General features: G+C 34.6%; 1 protein-coding gene across 2 annotated transcripts in view; it reads left to right on the top strand.

Moving 5' to 3' along the window:
• The window catches only part of LOC106869371 (ADAMTS-like protein 5), a 143344-nt gene that overhangs the window by 110289 nt on the left and 12286 nt on the right, over positions 1-20769 (top strand). For both annotated transcript variants that reach the window (XM_014915094.3, XM_089347989.1), the window contains exons 8-9: positions 88-448; positions 6828-6890. In XM_014915094.3, the coding sequence (XP_014770580.1) occupies positions 88-448; positions 6828-6890 (424 nt within the window). The remainder of the gene's footprint in view (positions 1-87; positions 449-6827; positions 6891-20769) is intronic.

Here is a 20769-nt window from a genome sequence, read left to right as displayed (position 1 = left end):
ACACACACCCCTTCTTTCATACACAAAACACCCTCTTCGTTTCAGTAAGAAGTCAGGAAATAATACATTTGTTGTTCTTCTTTCTAGTTACTTTATAAAGAACATAACAAAGGACTCAGCTATGAATATTGGATGCCAGATAATTCTTCACAAAATAAATATCCAACTCATCCACCTATCACGAGGAAAAACGGTTTGAAAGACCTTCGAAACCATCGAGAACGTACACAGTCACAGATGATAAAAAATATACACTCAAGAATCAAGCAATTTTATAGAACATCTTCGCCAAGAAATGCTAACACTCAGTTCGATAGAAGACCATTACCGAACTCAGCAAAAGTCAAAAATCACAATTTGAAAAAAGCAGCCAAGAGGTCTTTCAATGATGGAAGGAAAATTGGTCAGAAATCAAACACTTACCATTCAAGAAGCAATCACAAGACAGGTAAGGAAACAAATTCTAGTCAGTTGTTAGATTGGTGAGGATTTTATACAAAAGAAACGAGTATATATGCTTTACAGTATATACAAGACAGAGGGATTTATATTATATATAGAACAGTTCTCCATCGATGCAGTGGTCTATGAAAAACAGTTGTAAGATATTGACTGTTGTTGGTATTTACACTTTAGGCACTTAAGGTAATTATTGAACAGAGCTAGGAAAAAAAGCATTTGACCTGTGTCCATCTTGCCTAGTTTTCAGGAAGAGTGTATCTAGGACTAAATTATTCGATATGCTCTTGCTTTATTTTTAAAGATTGTTTGCGATGATATACACTTAGCTGACTATCTATCTATTCGAATACCTGTCCAGAGGCTCTGTCGTTGGATCATAGATCATGTGCTTTAGTTTAGAATATCTGTTTAATACATAAAGTCACACACACTCATATGCATAAATAGATATTGCTAACTTTATTCATAAACTGTTTTCACTTGTATATAAACAAGATATATACATACTATATATTTACTTTATATTTACACATACATATACACTCATTATTTATATACATATTTACAGTTAGTTACACATATAAAGAACTCGATGCCAATTTACTGAGTATGCAGAATGTATTCAATAATTTCTTACAAAACACAGATTCTTATCTCTGTTCAGGGCGTTCTTCAACGATATGACATTTCTGTACGAAAGGTTTTAAATAACCAAAATAAATTCTATTTTGTTGGAATTCACTGAATAAATCTTGAATACATTGCATTTAACATCATGTTGGTTTGCTAGTCGAATGTTTAATGCACCCCCCCCCCACATATATATATATATATTTATATTGATAACATCATAAGAACTTAGAAACATCGAGAATATGAAGTAATTCTTGTATTTTTCTTTTCTTTTTTTTTTGTTATACGGTGAAACTTCCGGTCACGCGTCTTGAGAAGACGCATAGCTTAGTGGTTAGGGTATTCGACTCACGATCGTAAGATTATGAATTCAATATCGAGCGACACGTTGTGTGCTTGAGCAAGAAACTTTATTTCATATTGCTCCAGTCCACTCAACTGGTAAAAATGAGTAGTACCTGTAATTCAAAGAGCCAGGTTTAAAATATTCTGTCTCACCCTGAATCTCTCTGAGAACTATTTTAAGGGTACGCGTATCTGTGCAGTGCTCAGCCACTTGTACGTTAATTTCATGAGCAGGCTGTTTCTTTGGTCCGATCAACTGGAACATTCATCGTCGTAACCGACGGAGTACCTGTTAAGACGGTGAAATTCGAAACACAAATAATACTATGTAAATATTACGTTAAAATACAGCTTCCGATCCAAAAATCGAGGGATACATGTGAGACTCTAATCCACATCTTCTGTAAACAAGATAGACGTTTTTACTTTAGACCAAAGCTCTTCGAATTTCGCTATCCATTTTAGAAACTTTACTGTTACCAATAGTAGAACGTCTGAGGTGTTTATAGGAGATGACGGTTCAAGTTCAACATGTAGCCCACGACTTTTTCTACCCTGGGGGTATTTTTACTCAATGTCTACATTGCGGTTTTAACTGCTTCGTTTTTCACCGTTCCAAACAATAGAATTATTTCACGTTCTTTCGAAGTTTGTAAACCTTATCATTTCAACAACATACAATTCTTGTTGGTAAGGATAGTGATTCTAATATGGATAGAGAAATGCAAAGAATTGCTTTGGTCCAATGGTAGAAATGAGAGCTCGAGTCCCGCGAGCAACTTTCGACTCCTTCCATCCAAAGGAGCTATTGTTTATAGCTTTACCTGTTTCGAGTCTCAGTGTTCCACAAACAAATTGTGTGTGTGTGTGTCTGTGTGTGTATGGTGTGTTGTGCGTATGTGCAATGTGTGGTGGGTGGGTGTAGTGTATGTGTGTGTGTGTGTGTGTGTGTGTGTGTGTGTGTGTGTGTGTGTGTGTGTGTTTGTGTGTGTTTGTGTGTGTGTGTGATTAAGTAGGAACGGACGTTTCACCAGTACGACTTTGAACTTCCCCATTTTGGCTGGTCAGGCTGTAGTGATATAAATATTCGAACCTATAATTTGGGAAGTCACATAATTTGAAAGAAATAACACGATTAGAGGTTCATAATTATGTTTGTGAGGAAAAGTCTGATATAGGTTATTTAGTGATGGGTAAGTTGGGGTGGCGTGAGTTGGGAAAACAAGAGTAAAAGTGACTGAAAGGAGAGATATGTGTAGGAAAACTAAAAGAAAGAAAAAGTGAAATGGAGACACAGCGATACGTCGTCAAACATATAATTTAACTCTGATTATCTCTGATCGTTAGATGTTTGACAAGCTCTGGAAATTGTTAGGCTGCAGTATCTCTGATGAATATAACATCAGTTTCAGATTATATCAGTTTAACGGCTTACCTATTTAAAATACAATATAACCATAATATATTACGTTCTAAAGGCTCCTCAGCGAGTAATAATTATCAAAATACGCTTTGAACTTGAATGACAAGCACACAACTTGAACATCAAATGGAACCTCTGTACTGCAGAAAATCCTATAACCAATTGTTAAATGATTCAATGATTTACGCATCTGCAAGAATATAGAAATCTTGCTTCACTTTTAAGGATATTTTGAGTTGAAATTCTAACTTTTACTCAATAAATTCAAAATACCATTTAGTTAGCATTAGAGTTACCTTCCCTGGCCCATAAACCATAAATTTACCTAAATGAATTTTGTTTATAATTAGCTTTTATGTCACTAACTCTCATCATATTGTATATTATGCTCTCTCATTCTATTCTTCTACAGGTAACCTTATTACCACTCATTTTCTAAAGTTTATTTATATTCTATGCGCAAAACTCTTCTCCCTTCCTCTCTTTCCCCAATACTATCTTTGTGTCATTTTCTTTGTCTTTCTATTTCTCTTTACGATCTAAATTCCTTTCTCTTTTTTCTTTGTTATTTATATCACTCTTTTCGCTCGCTTTTACTCTTTATATTTCTTGTTATTTCTTTCTCTCCTTCATAGTCGACACTGCTCACACCTTACACATCCACTTTTCATTGAAAACCCATTACAAACAATCCTCCACAAATGATCTTTCGAAATAAATCTCTGAACAACTTTTAAATACGAGTATTTTTGTAACTTCACCATTTATATGCCCATATATTGATAGATGTTCTAAATATGATGAGTATGGCCTGACATGTTGTTAGGCAGTGAACAAAGTCACATGAGAAGACCCAGCTTATATTAAATTTCATATCGCTACAAGTAGATTCTCCGTCAGTCTCGACGAAGAGTCTACCAGTTGTTTGATGACCAGAAGCAGCTATCGATTGAATTATATTCTAAGTGACCGAGTATTCCATAGTTACTTATGCATTTGATATAACCCTGGGCTCTTTCAGATAATGAGCAGCGCATCGATGCTCTTCTAAACAGATTCTCATTTTCCTAATTCCATTCAAAATTATTAGGTCTACTTGAAGCTATGGTGGAATATATATGTATATATATATATATATATATATATATATATATATATATATACAACAGACATTACCAAATGTCTTTGCAGTAGGATCGAATCTGAGATTTACTATGGCGAATCAAAGTTCTTAAGTACTCGGCATTGCATGCCTCCATTTATTTCAATACACCACATATTGAGCAATTTTTTCTTCTGGAGTTTTTATACATTACCATGCGTTCACTCCTGATATATAATTACATATTACATACTACATACATACATACATACATACATACATATATATATATATATATATATATATATATATATATATATATATACGTTTACACACACACACACACACACACACACACACACACAGATATATATAAATACACTCACATACATATATATGTACATGTATACATATATACATACATACATCATCATCATTTAACGTCCGTTTTCAATAATGGTATGATATACATACATACATATATACATATATATATATATTACTTTCGAGACAACTCACGTATTTTACTTGGCATATCTATATGTCTTGGCAAAGAGGCAAAAATAAGAAAAAACATTGTTTCTTACCCTCACTTCTCCTGTGTCAATCTAAGGGAAAGCATCAAAGAAACTAACCGGCGTTATGAACCTCTGACAGCAGCGTTCATCAATTCCCTTTCAGATTTTTATCCATATCAACTAATGCATGTATGTTTGCGTGCAAACGTACAAGGAAACACATGCGCGCACACGCTTTATCTCTCTCTCTCTCTCTCTCTCTCTCTCTCTCTATCTCTATCTCTCTTTCAATCTCTCTCTCTCTGTCTGTCTGTATCTCTTTCTCTTTATCTCTTCCGCCCTCTACCATACCCAAGCACATATTGTAGCATGGTAATTGTTAACTTTTCCGTGACTTAAAGTTTCATGTCTCAGGCAAGAACTTTTCACATAATCATTAGACATATTTCAAATACAACCGCATAACAGACAAAAAAAGGCTCTCTAAAAAACAACTTCTAGTTGCGCATGCATGTACATTATATTGCAATGAAGCGTAAGTTTCTTGCATCTGCGATATTGATAAATTCCCTTACATTAAATATTAAAATATGGATATGTCAAAATTCAAAATACCAATTCGAAAAAAATTAATACTTTGTGCATTTACCAATATATTTTTATAAACGCAGCTTGTTGTGCACCCAAGGCCGTGGGCTTTTGCAGAAGGCAAGAAGGAATTGATGTGTCTGCCTTTGTAGAGAATTTATGAAAATTTACTTCACTTATACATTTAAATAGTTTTCTTTTTCAAATTAATTAGTATCATTTCCTGAATTACATAAATTTCAAAAGCTTAACACACTTTTAGATACATTTTAGAATATTAAAGTGGATCTTGAATTTTTACTTCAATTTGTCGAACTTTCCAAATGTAGTTCAGTAGATCTTGGGGCATTACTTGTATTCTTCTCCTTATTTGTGAAGGAAAACAAAGCCGTGACTGAAATAGATTTATGTAAGGGCACGTATGGATACTCACACACTCATATGCAGACACACGCGCGCATACCCACAAAATTATATTTATGCATATGTGTGTGTGTGTGTGTGTGTGCGAGAGACTGTGTATTGTGTGCGCGCGCGTGTATGAAGTCGGAAAAAGCAGTACTCAATACCATATACTTATTTTGGATGAGTCATCATCTTACATAGGTATGTGTGTAGGTATGAATGTATGTTTGCATGAACGTATGTATTTCACGCATGTATGTATATATGCATGTATCTATCTATTTATCTACCTATATGTCTATCTATCTATCTGTGTATGTATGTGCGTATATGTGTATGTATGTACGTTTTCTAACGATTTATATTACCTCATTTGCCCAGCAATATCTTCATTGTCAGTGCGTGTTAATTATCTAAAATAACGAGAGAGCTTTGTGTGGTGCAATACACAGATACATGTGTGTGTGTGAGTGTGCGGGTGTGGTTGGGTGTTTGTGTGTGGAGGGGTGTAATAAATGCATAGATACACACACACATACTTACATACATACACACACACACACACACACACACACACACACACACACACACACATACATCAGTTTCCTTCCGAAGAAATTCTTCTCAAAAGATCCGTTTGATCGGACTGTTTTGTCCTACAGACCTATACAACATTTTGTGACAGATAGTAAATTAGAGAATAAATAAATAAATAACAAATTTCAAAATAACAGCAAAATAAAATGTGATTTTTATATTTAAATTACATATATATGTATTGAGAATATACACTCTGTATGTTAACTGGAATATATGTGTGCGTATGTGTGTGCATGTGTGTGTATACACACACATATATATTTATATATATATATATATATATATATATATGTGTGTGTGTGTGTGTGTGTGTGTGTGTGTGTGTGTGTGTGTATATATATATATATATATATATATATATATATACATATACACATATACACACATACATACACACCCATATATATATATATATATATATATATATATATATATATATACATATATGGGTGTGTATGTATGTGTGTATTCTTCCATTGTCCTTATTTTCTTAAAGACTGATTTTGTACTTTTGTGTTTATTGATTTCACTAAAGCAATTTCCCTTGATACTTCTATTATTTTTTATTATATTTCTTATATAAAAACTGAATTTTTTTTTTTTCTTTCTTTTTTTTTTTTTTTTTTCTCAGAAAGATATCTAAGTGATGTTCCCTTTTTTTTTTGTTAATATTTTTAATGTTTTAGGTTTTAGAAAACTGTTTTATTATTTTTTTTAATACTTATTCATTGTGTTCCATCATGTCTGGCAGCAAATTGTGGTTCATGCAAAAGAACTAAGAAGCGTAAAGAATTATTTTGCCAAGGTGCTTTTGGTAAGTGCTATTGAAATTTCTTTTGTTACGTTTCTGTTTTTGTATGTATTTGTAATGTAGTGTATTGTAACGTAGAGGTTATATTTTTTTATATTTTGTTTTAATGCTTGCTGTTTTATTCTTTCAAATTTTATATTGCTTATACCTTTATTTTTGCTTCGTCAACTACCTCTCAGAAAGTATGTTCTTGTTTAGCATTCTTGAACGTATTAACCATTCCATTATTTTATTTAAAAACAATGAAACAACTATGCTTGTATTCTTCCTATATCTTTAACATCTGACAAAATGTTTTTTTTGTTGGTTTCTTTGATATTTTTATTGTATTTTTTCTCTAAAGTTCACCGTATGTTATTCAATTATCAATTGATGTTGCCCATGAGTCAACGAGGTTTCTCCGATGTGGTGGTAAACCAGCTAGAAATAGTGACCAAACCTTCAGAGGGGGGAAAAATCCATTTGATTATATAGTTCTAAATACACTTTGACTGAAAAAATAATACTTGGTGGGTACTGCCAGAGCGTGTCCTAGGAAGAGCATAAACTTGCTCGGAGTACTCTGGGGCTAAACAGCAATTACGACACCACCATCACCATCCCTACCACTACCACTGCTACCACCACCACCACTATCTCCACCACCAACACGACTACTAACACCATCAACAACACACTATCATGTAAACAGCCTCGTATCTAGAAATATCAGCTAAACTTTCCTGAAATCATGCTTCATCATCATGAAATTAGAAGTGCACATTTTTTCATGTAATCCTACATAAAGTGTGCTTCAATAAATGCAGCATGTTCACGACTGTGACGCATTTTGGGGTGTAACTTTGCTCGAATGGGATAACATTCAACTGAGCAAGAATAAGAATGCCTCGCGTTATTTCACTTAAACATCAATAATATTATTGGGAAAAGCATAAATTTTACAACTCTTAGCAGCTATTTTGCATGTTATATATAAGTTTAACATGCTGAGTAGTAAATTGTTAATCCTGTATACTTAGTGGTAATCTGCTTAACCATATATGCAGGGCAGTTTCATTTCCTGGTTGAAGGTATATCATTCACTCATAAACCACACAATTTCTGTACAAAGAAAATATTCTAAGTGTGATCCACATTGCTTTTTTATCAACGTTGCACTTCCTATTAGAAATTTTTCTCCCATTTCTGCGCATTGAAAAAATACAAATTTCCAATTAATTGGAAAAATATTTCTAAGCATCTTCACTGGATTTCCTTTTCATCCATACACTGAATTCATATATAAACTATAATTACTAGAATACCGATACAATAAAAAGAGAGCAGTCGTTAGGTCTTTTTTAAATACATATATATCTGCCATCTCCGAAATGTATGTATGCACTTGGTAACCGCCATGTTATCAAATATCCTGTGCGAAACCTGTTGTTAAGATTGAATGCAAAAGATTTATAATACTGTATTCTTTGATGAATATATACATACATACATACATACATTCAGACACACACACACACACACAAATAAATATATGTGTGTATGTATATATATGTATATATATATACATATGTTTACACAAACACACCACACACAGTCATGTACACGCGCAAGCGCACACGTACACAGAAATTGTTGCCACTATATCAAGCTTCGTTCACCTTTATTAATACCAAATATAAGTAAAGTCACAAGCATCCACTACATTTTGGATAAAGCGAACTTCATAACTACAAACCCATGCCTGCGTCTATGTTAAGCCACGCCTAGATCTTTTCACACTAATTACTCTAATTTACTGAATTCTCTAACCAGTACTTCATGCTACACAATAGTTTCGATATTTTTCTTCAGCCACAAGCTAAAAGGAACAAATTGCAGAAAAGTTACATAGTTAATGAACTTTTCTGGGAAATGATACAAAACACAGGCCTACAACTTGGAACTCGCATAGACATACGCACACACATATATACACACGCACACATATTGGATAGATATAGACATACCTACATATATATATATATATATATACACATATTTGCAGACATAAATATGCATGTACATACGCTTGTATGTACAAGAGTATATATATATATATATATATATATATATATATATATATATATATATATATATATATATATATATATATATATATATCTTTTAAACTAGTTTACGGGGAACGTTTTGAATATACAAATAAAGCGCGTATTCCATTATGCCGACCACAGCCTAATGATACTGACTGATGAACCAGTTTTGGTGGGTTGAATCGAACTGTGCTGATAAAATGTAGGATAAATATAGTAATAATAATAATAATCTTTGGATGGAATTTAATGGATCGCTACACGCGTTTCCACAGTCCGTATTCCTGGGATGATTACGGTGTAGTCCGTAGCATACAAGGCGGCGAGCTGGCAGAAACGTTAGCACGCTGGGCAAAATGCTTAGCGGTATTTCGTCTGCCGCTACGTTCTGAGTTCAAATTCCGCCGAGGTCGACTTTGCCTTTCATCCTTTCGGGGTCGATTAAATAAGTACCAGTTACGCACTGGGGTCGCTATAATCGACTTAATCCGTTTGTCTGTCCTTGTTTGTCCCCTCTGTGTGTAGCCCCTTGTGGGTAGTAAAGAAATAATACATGGGCATCGGGTTGATCATTTTCACGGATTCGTTTCTTCAGGCGATATAACATTAATGGATGTTTAACAGAGGGATGTTTATTCCTTTTGACCAGTCCGAAGGTTGATTGAGTTATGCATGTATTTGTGCGTATTTGGTGGAGAGGATAGGAAGGTGATGGAAAGCGATCTCATTTAAGGCATGACTATCTTCAATGAATTCTGAAGTAAACAGGTCAGCTGTTACACCCATCAGCTGTTGAGGTTTATTGTCTGAATTGATAAATGATACTTTCCTAGGATGACCTTTGAATTATTTTTATTGGTATAGTGTATAGCATCCTAAATATTAGTTGGTTTGTTTATTTGTTTGCGTTCCTTCCTTGTTCTAGAATATACAATTGGTGGTTGATGTGATTCCGTTTCAATTCTATCAAATTCCCGAAACGATGTTTTGTTTTTATGTTTATACGCTATGAGCACCTTGGAATATCTATTTACCACGTTTTCCCTGAATGTAGTACGATTACAGGAGAAAGAAGAAAGAGGACCACTATTAGTAACTACGCTGGTAGAAAGGAAACAAATAATATCTAATGTAACTGTAGAGGTAAAGAAGAATTCAGATTTAACAACAACTGTGTCATAAAGAATTTTGTTTACAAATATGAAGGTAGGCACGCAGAAATACTTTGGTGGCACCGGAGACCGGAGACACCATGAAATATCGTCTATATAAACATCTTACATAATTTCCCAATACAAATAAAAGGCACTACGCATCACTATCGAATATCGTCTGGGAACTCAAACAGAATGGAGTGGAGCATACGACCAACTGGTCCATTATAAAAATGCTGCACCATACAATAGAACATCACTGGTATGCAACTTATGCCTAGAAGAAACTCTGGAAATCATTACATCCAGGGAAAATGTGATAAATAGAAACTCCGAGGTGGTGATATCAAATAAACATAAAAGCAAAACATTGTTTCTGAAATTTGAAAAAAATCATGTATGGGAACGAATTTCGCCGACACTCGCCGTATGAACAAATCCAGTGAAAAATTGGAATGCACTGATCCTGTGCATACTCCCACTTCCTTAGCAATTTCCTGGTTTGCTATACGATGATCTTCCATGACTATTCGCCGAACCTTCTCAATCGGATGCTTGTTTCGGCTTCTAGATAGCCTGCCTGAGCGTACCACGCGCTCCACTGAGGTGCATTGCATCCATGTTTGAAGAAGTTGATCTGTGTATTGTCCATGACATCATCACGAAGGCCCGCTGAATCTTCTAGCTTGTTTGTACTTGAATATTACCAAAATTTGGGCAAAACGTGAGGCAATATTTATACTTGATGCGTTCGGTAAAAACGAAAAATCCAACGCGCGCACTACACGTCTGTACTCAAGGCGTAACAGCCGGGAACTGATGCAACCTACGGGCGCAAGAATTTTCAGACATGCGTAGAAAGAGTGGTGCCACCTTCCATCCAAAGACTATTGCCCTCGTGACTATAGTTTTGGCGGGGAAAAATATAGTCGGACACATTTTGAAAGTTTGTATAGTCATGCTAACTAATTGGCCTTTCAGTTATGCGATTCGGAGTTTGAAACCACTTCAAGGCTTCTTAGACAAGCTTTATGAGTGAGAATGCTTGCAGAGTGGGTTGAATAGGATACCTAAACAGTTACAAAGTTTATGACTATCGCTTGGTATTCAATTGCTTTTAATGGATTACGTTAAGTTGTATGCTTTTATGTCAGATGTCAGACCAAAAGATATGATCTCTACTTACAGAAATACATGATCTGTACTTTCTTCAACCCTTTCTCTATATCACTCTTGATTACCTTGTTACGTTCAGGCATGCTTCTCTTCTTAAAGCATTAAATAAGGGATATCTTTATACACACAGTCACAAACAAACAAACAAACAAGAAACACGCACATACATACGCATACACACATGTATATGATATATACATACATACTTAAATGCGTATGAGCGTGGATATATATATATACACACAGATAAGGCTGCGTGCTAAGAAGTGTGCTTCCCAACCGCATGGTTTCGAGTTCAGTCCCACTGCGTCTCAGACAAAACCTCGTGTCAACCAAAGCTCTGTGACTGGATATGAAAGAAAGACTGTCGTATACATATGTATGTATGTTACATATATATATATATATATATATATATATATATATATATATATATATATATATATATATATATATGCTATATATATATATATATATATATATATATATATATATATATGCTATATATATATATATATATATATATATATATATATATGAATATATATGTATCTATATCTATCTATCTATATATATATATATGTGTGTGTGTGTGTGTGTGTGTGTGTGTGTGTGTGTATGTGTGTGTATGTATGCATGTATGTATGTATGTATGTATGTATGTATGCATGTGTCTATACATCTGTGTATGTGTGTGTCAATATATCTGAGTCTAACCCCACCACCGCTTAACAACTGGTGGTGGTACGCTTATGACTCGTATCTAGCGGGTCAGCAAAATTGAACAGTAGAATAAATATCAGGCTCAAAAAGTATAATTGGTACCGGGTGTGATTTGTTTGAGAAAATGTTTTTCAATGTGATGCTCCAGCATGGCCGTAGTCTAATTACTGGAACAAGTAAAAGATAAAAAATAAAAGATATATAAATATAAGCCTCCAGCGCGTGCGTGTATATATGGACTGTAGTATCGTCAAACGTAAATAAATATATATATATATGTGTGTGTGTGTGTGTGTGTGTGTGTGTGTGTGTGTGTGTGTGTATACATGCATATATTTATGCATACATACATATACATAGATGCATACGAAAATAAATATATGTATATATACATATACATATACGGAGGATGGGCCTGAGGTGAAGGCCACAGTGCTGCTAAAACTATAAGGTTATGAAGGGTATTGGATTCAACCAAACCCAAAGATACAGGTAATACCGAGTAAGTGCTGTATACCGGCTAGCTTTGCCCCTTTCGTTGTATAAACATGAGTGAGGATTATAACATAGGTCGTGTATTAGCGTGTGTATGTATAAAGAGAGAAAAGGATAAAGAGAACAATGGCAAAGTTAGAAATATATTTTATGGATAAAGAAATATATTCTATCCATAAAATATATTTCTAACTTTGCCATTGTTCTCTTTATCCTTTTCTCTCTTTATATATATATATATATATATATATATATATATATATATATATATATATATATATATATATATATATATATTATATATATGTGTGTGTGTATGTATATATATGTATGTGTATACATTTATTCATAAATTCATACGAACCGGGGGCATTGTATTAGTGTCATATAGGAATATGAGATGAACACTCTTGTTCGGATACACGCATCATATATTTCTTTTCTATATAATGCTTATTTGCTTAAATATACATATGCAAATCACATAAGTGCATGCATAAATATTCTCACACACACACACACACACACACATACACACACACACACACACACACACACATATATATATATATATATATATGTACGTGTGTGTGTGTATATACATAAATATACATATATATGTATGTATGTATGTATGTATGTATGTATGTATGCATGTATAGATAGATAGATAGATAGATAGATAAGAGTGCATATGTATTATAAACGCACCCCTACGCATATGGTTCAACTTATATGATTTCAGAATTTACTTAATAGTTTTCTTTAGAGAATTTAGTCTGAATATTGCCAGCTACATCTTTATAAAACATGCTAATTTCTTGGACATCACTTTACACTTAAACACAAGTAAATGTATTACTTACAGAAAACCCAAGGGGGAGCTGCTCTACTTCAATAAACTAAGCATTCACCCTCTCATAGTCTTAAGAATAAAACTTCTGAATATTATTATTAGATAGTTTTCGCAACATTCTTTTTATAATGGTAAAACTTTCAAACGTATAATATAATACATGCATCATTCTATAATACACACACTAATATAAATAGAAGGAATATTATCTGCTTCATTTTGTACCCCTGGTTTAAATACCCCTTCTAATATAGCAAAAGATTCCATAGGCCAAATACATAAGCACTTCCTCGGGTCACATAGATACCTTAATATAAATCTTTAATAAATAATATAGGCGTAGGCGTGGCTGTGTGGTAAGAAGTTTGCATCTGAACCACATGCTCAGTTGTTCAATCCCATTGCGGGGCATCTCGGGCAAGTGTCTTCTTTCTACTCTAGCATCGGGCCGAACAAAGCATTGTCAGTGGATTTGGTAAACGGAAAAAGCTCGTCGTATATATATAAAGATATATATATATATATATATATATATATATATATATATATATATATATATATATATATATATATATGCGGGTCTTTTCTGTCTGTGTTTGTCTCTCACCACTATTCGAAAACCAGTATGAGTGTGCTTACGTCCTCTTAATCTAGCGGTTCGGCAAAACACTGTGAAAGTTTAACTACAAGTAATGAGGTTGATTTCTTCGACGAAAACGCTTCGAGGCGGTGCCTCAACATGGCCGCAGTGAAATGATTGAAACAAGTAAAGAATAGAAGATAAAGATAAATATTAGATAGAATTATTCTAAATATTTCTCGTTTTGTGTATCAAAGATGAGAATAAGGAATCATACAAACCGAACAGATGAAAATCTTTATTTCTGCATAATTGAAACAAGATTTATTGTCCATCAATGGAAAGTGGTTTCATAAGACATTGATATATATCGAGCCAAGTCTGATCTGATGCTATGGAGCGAAATTATGTACGTCTGACTATCAACTCATTTAAATAGGCATGAATGTATGAATATCCTCATCCTCATTACTGAGTGCCGAAAACCTCAGACATAATTATCACTCGTCACCACACACTGCAATCTTGTATTGTTGTCATACACTTCAACAGAATTCTGTCTTCTTCGGTTCATCTTGGTCTTTGTTGCACATGAGCTTATTTGTCAACTATTCTGTCCCCGATGATGCGGACACAAACAAAAGATCTGAACCTCGAAAATGTAACCAAAGTATTACAATTTTATCGTCTGACTATCGTCATCAACTTTTTGCTCCGCTCTCTTCTCCACCTGTTCTGAATCTTTCATTGGAAGGACCACCCAAATAATCATCTGTAGCATGTTATCATAAATGTCCTTCATTGCTTGGTGTCGACTATTTTTCAGACCAGGGTCTTTAGATAACGATTTTGTTAATGTTAGTCTCTCCATATTGTATGGATTGACAATGAAGCTTATTTTTATGCAACAAAACTTGCTTTCATTGCTAGGTCAAAAATTGAGACTAGTATGTTCAACTTGTTAATATGGGATATTGTAAGCCCCTTGCTCTCGTGTAGTATGTTGTTTTGATTATCTAATATATAATAGCGATATACACAGCTCTTCTTTTGCTGAGGAGTTCAGGATTGAAAGTAGAGACTGCAGTATTCTGTATCATACTGGCGTATTGTTTTATACAGGCTACACAAGAACAAACTTTGTTTATCAGAAATTACCAGGCAGATATTCTTAAAAATTATGGAAGACCAAAGTACAAATTCTGCCACAAATTCTGTGCTAATACCAAACAAATATACTGTTATCTCCAACGATAAGTCTATTGTATTACTATTTAGTATTAGTTTTCACAACTTGTCGGAAGTGAGTCACTTCCGGTTTGTATCTGGGATCGAGGTTGTTTTGTTTTCAGAAAAAGGAGTGGGTGGCGTCCCTTTTGTGTCCATCTATATCTCAGAAAACCAGCTGTCATCCATGAATGTTCTTTTTTGGTTACTTCATATTACTGCGAACGTGGCTTTCTGCCAGTGTGACCAATTTTCTGTTCCTTCTAGAATGATAAGCCGACAAAGTTTTTTCTACTGTTGCTGCTTGTGTAGAAATCTAGGCAAGCGGGTTCATAATCACCACTGTGATAACAAAGCCGGACAATGGTTTTAATTTTTTGGAACCATTTATTTTCTACTCGTACGTAACATCGTGCATGTGCACACTTATACATTTGCATATACACGCGGTACGCCTGCACGATGTTACGTACGAGTAGAAAATAAATGACTCCAAAAATGTTAACCATTGTTCGTCTTTGTTATCATAGTGGTGATTGCGATCCCGCTTGCCTAGATTTCTACACGAAGCAGCAACATATACAAATCGACGCGAGAAGGTAGGGGGATGTTTTTTTTTATTGAGAAATATGCAAGCATTACCAAATCGACACTCCTGCTAAATGATATGAACACCAATCCGAGCAACTAAGTGAAGACGAAAATGTCACCATGATCCAGAGTATTCCTGTCAACAGACAGGCTGATCGACAATCCAAGCTACTCGACCAGAATATATTCCTTAAAGACAGAAAGAAGACACTTGTAAAGTGGTAGATATGAGTTTCCAGTGATAAGAATATATCTGCCAAGGAAATTCACAAGCTCATTAAATATAAGGATTTAGAAATTAAAATACAAAAATGTGGTATCCCAGTTATTGTAGATACCTTTATAGAATAAAAAGCGGATGTCAGAAACATGAGGATAACATCCCAGGCGACCCATTATTCACAGAAATTCAAACAACTGTGTGGACAAGTACCTTCCATATCCTTGACAAAAAACTATCAGCTTAAATGTTTTGTACAGTAGTGTTCATGTGTTCTTGTTAGCAGAGTTGACTTGCTATAATGGAAAACGACAGGCTTACTTTCTGGAGTTAATACGACAACCGTGGATACATGGTTCTGTCTCTAGCTCTTATCAACACAAAATTTGTCCCATCTTATCTACAGTAGTTAAGAGTAGAAAACATTTATGCTTTTTTGAATGTGTTTGTATCTATATATGCTTGTGTACTATATATATATATATATATATATAATGTATATATATGTATGTATGTATGTGTGTGTGTGTTTATCCATCTTCCACACTCACATGAACACATATATGTGTATTCATGTATACACTTACAAGCAATTTCATACAAACATACAGACATACACACACAGACGCACGCAGAAAAACACATACACACGCATACACACACAAATATTACATATTTATTTTCATTTAGGAGTTGTTTTCTTGTAGTAGTTATAACAAGTATTGAAAAGCAATTATTCTATGATTATAAAAATAAATCGTGATGAAATCGCTAGTCCAATAATTCCCATCAGAATCGATATATTTTACCGATGATCAGTGTGTCTATAACGGATGAAAAGAGTGTGTTCAATGATCATTTAATATTACCATAATGTTGGATAAAATAAAACATTTAGATACATTTACGATACATTAGAATTCCATTAATTTCCATGAGAAAACATCATTATACTCATAACTATCGAAAGTGTAACTTACATACCTATAATATATACCTATGAACGATAGAAAGACAATAACAAATGTGGACTTAATATAGAAATGATAAGAAAAGTATAAGAAAATAGGAAAGAAGAAGGGAGCTATAAAAATACGGAAAGAGGATAGAAAGATAGAAAAATACAACGATACAAATAAAGATCTGCAACTTAAGGGGCTGTTTATTTTGTCTTAAATAGTGTAAAACAGTAAGTCAAAATCATATCTAAATACGATAATACATATATCTTTTAATAAATATTAATAATACAAAAATAAACCTTACTACATTGAAGGGGCAGGGTGGAGGGGTGGTAGGTGAGAGGAAACAGGAGACAGGCAAGGGCGAGGCGAGTGTGGGGAGAAAGAGCGGATGCATGGTCCACGGAACGTGCTCTGGCAATGGCAGTGTGGATAGTGGTGAGGGGATGTCCACGAAGGATGAAGTGGCGAGACGAGTTGAGACTGAGTCTCAAAGTCATGGTTGTCACTGCAGATCCTATGCAGACGGGGGAGTTTAGGAGTAGAGGATGGAGAGCTTGTTGTGGGTAGGGTGGGAGAAGGAGAAGTTAAGGTAGGAGTGTGATTCGGTGTGTTTGTAGTGGAGTGGTGTATACTGACAGAAATGTCGAGAAATTCGACGGAATCCCCACACACATTTTTCTTTCTCCGGTTTCTTGTGCTTATTTATTTATTCGTTCTCTCTCCCTTTTTTCCCTCTCAACCCGCTCTGTCGAAGACAATAGACTCGAAACGTTCATTCTTCTTAATCGTCAAACTATAATATATCTCCTTGTTGCTTCCTCGCCTGTCTTCGTATTTTGATTCCTGTAAATTTGAGCTATATAACAGACACACACACACACACACACACAATATATATATATATATATATATATATATATATATATATATATATATATATATATATATATATATATATATATATATATATATATATATATATATATATATATATATTATATATATATATATATATATTTATATATAAATATATATATATTTATATATAAATATATATATATTTATATATATATAAATATTCTACTCGAAAAATCATTAATTTTTCCGTATTCAAAGGAATCCTTCATATGAAACTTTTCAATCTACATATGTATTTTACCTCAGGAAATTTATTTCAGAATTTATTCGTATATATTCATCAAGAAAGATGGCTTCAGGTAGTTTTACTGGATTCTTTATCTAACGATATTTATCTCGTAAATTACGATCGACTCTAAGATTTCCGATGCTTATGCTTAACAATTAGTCATGAGTCAATCCTTTAATCGGGGTGTGCATAAATATGGCTTCGGTAGTATAGTCGCGTCACAAAATCACATGCGTCCTTCTGACCTTTTGATTGGATAAACTAAATCTCTATTTTAAAGGGTAAACAAATTTAAGCGACACATACACGCTTACACGCACAAATATACACGCATACTTGCAACTATCTCACGCCCATATGTATATACAGTGTCTCAGAATGATAGGACAAATTGTATTTGTAACATTTGTAATTAATTTATAATAAACGTTCTTGTTTCAATCCTAGAAAGTTACGTTCATAACACATCTCATCACTGTAAGACACCCGGTTTAAGTATGTAAGTATGTATGTATGTATACATATATATATATATATATATATATATATATATATATATATATATATATATATATATATATATATATATATATATATATATATATATATATACTTATACATATATATATATATATATATATATATATATATATATATATATATATATATACTTATACATATATATATATATATATATATATATATATATATATATATATATATATATATATGTATATATATATATATATATATATATATATATATATATATATATATATATATATATGTGTGTGTGTGTGGGTGTGTGTGGGTGTGTGGGTGTGTGGGTGTGTGTGGGTATGTGTGTGTGTGTGTGTATTTCTTCGTGCACGACTGCAATGCATTGGTCGACCGATTCAATTTCAAAAAAAGATCCTTCCGGGCCAACTTCACCCGGACTGAATCGATCACTCTTCACCACCTCCGTCGCCGCAACGACATCGTCATCAAGCCGGCAGACAAAGGTGGAGCAGTGGCGGTGTGGCGCGCGGACCTATACAGGGAGGAAGCGCTCAGCCAGTTTCGAAATCCTCTTTTCTATTGCCTCCTCTCCTCCGACCCCACCTCCTCCTACCAACAGCGCGTGTCCTCCACCATCCATGACTTCGTATCCTCTTCTTCCCTCCCCCCACCACCACCAACCTTATCGTTTGAACACCCCGTACCTCCACCATCTATTTCCCTCCCAAAATACATAAACCCGACAGCCCTGGCTGCTCCATTGTTTCCGCCTGCAACTGCCCCACAGAACTCATTTCAAAATACCACGACTGCATCCTATCCCCTTTAGTTGCTGTCGTTCTATCCCATATACATAACATCAATCACGCCCTTCGCCTTCTCAATTCCTTTTCCTTCTCTTCCGGCCCCTCACACCTCTTCACCTTGGACGTCAAATCCCTGTACACAGTGATTCCCCACAACGACGGTCTCTTAGCCCTCCAATACTTCCTCGACCGTCGCCCAGACCACACACCTAGCACCTCCACACTTCTTTATCTGGGAGAGCTCAACCTCAACTGCTTTACGTTCGCCGGGGAGACCTACCAGCATTAACTGGGGTCATTATGGGAACAAGAATGAACCCCAATTTCGCCAACCTATTTGTTGGTCATTGAGGCCCAAGTATTCTCCCAATTCTCCGGGCCGACCCCAGAGCTATACGGTCGCTACATAGACGACTGTATAGGCTACCTCCCTCTCCTGCAAACAAGTCTGCCACTTCATCTCTTTCCTCTCTAACTTTCACTCTTCTCTCCAATTTACCTCTACCATCTCTAACATCTCGGTTAACATCCTAGATATCTCTCTTACTAATGACCTTCCCACACCACCTCCGCTTTCTTCAAACTCACAGATTCCCACATCTACCTTAACTTCTCCTCCTCCCATCCCTTCCACCAAACAGGCCATCCGCTACTCCCAGTTCCTCCGCCTCAGACGCTTGTGCAGCCGGGACCAGCATTTCGAGACCCAGTCCCAGTACCTTTATCGCCTGTTCATGCATCAAGGATACCCCTCAACCCTTGTCCAAACTGCCCTTAAGGCTCTATAAGCCTTATAATGCAGCTATCTCGATACTGACGGATAAAAATCTATTTTATGAAACTGTAAATTTGGCCCTGTGTTTATATTTTAAATTCCTAAAGCAATTCATTGCAGTGCTGTTGTTATCCCATTTCTGTAGTATAGTAATCTCTTAAATTCTGATTTTAATATTCCTTAGTGTTTTGGGGCTGCTAAACTGATTTTAGTCCTAGCTGGGTTTAAGAGTCTACAAGTGGGCTTATTACTGTAATTAGGTGTGTGATCTTTTAGAGCAATAAAAGAAAAGATTCCCTTTCCAGTTTTTGTATCAACCTTTTTATCGTGTTTATTTTCTTGTGATTTCTCTTGTACCAGCATCCTGATTTGCAAATTGGAAAGATCAAGAGCTCAGAGTCCAATGATTGCTTGGAGACACAAAGTGTGTTATAAAAAACTTATCGAGACACGCGTCTCCAGAGCAAGAAATTATTAGTAGCCCGTATCTTTATACTATATAAATTTATGTGTGTGTGTATGTTTGTGTATGTGCGTGTACACATACACACACATATATATATATCAGTTCATGTA

The sequence above is a fragment of the Octopus bimaculoides genome, chromosome 2 (genome assembly GCF_046866305.1).
Source record: "Octopus bimaculoides isolate indiv1 chromosome 2, ASM4686630v1, whole genome shotgun sequence".
In the NCBI taxonomy this organism is placed as follows: domain Eukaryota; kingdom Metazoa; phylum Mollusca; class Cephalopoda; order Octopoda; family Octopodidae; genus Octopus; species Octopus bimaculoides.
The sequence above is the reverse complement of the archived record's forward strand: the minus strand, read 5'-3'. Positions and strand labels throughout refer to the sequence as shown.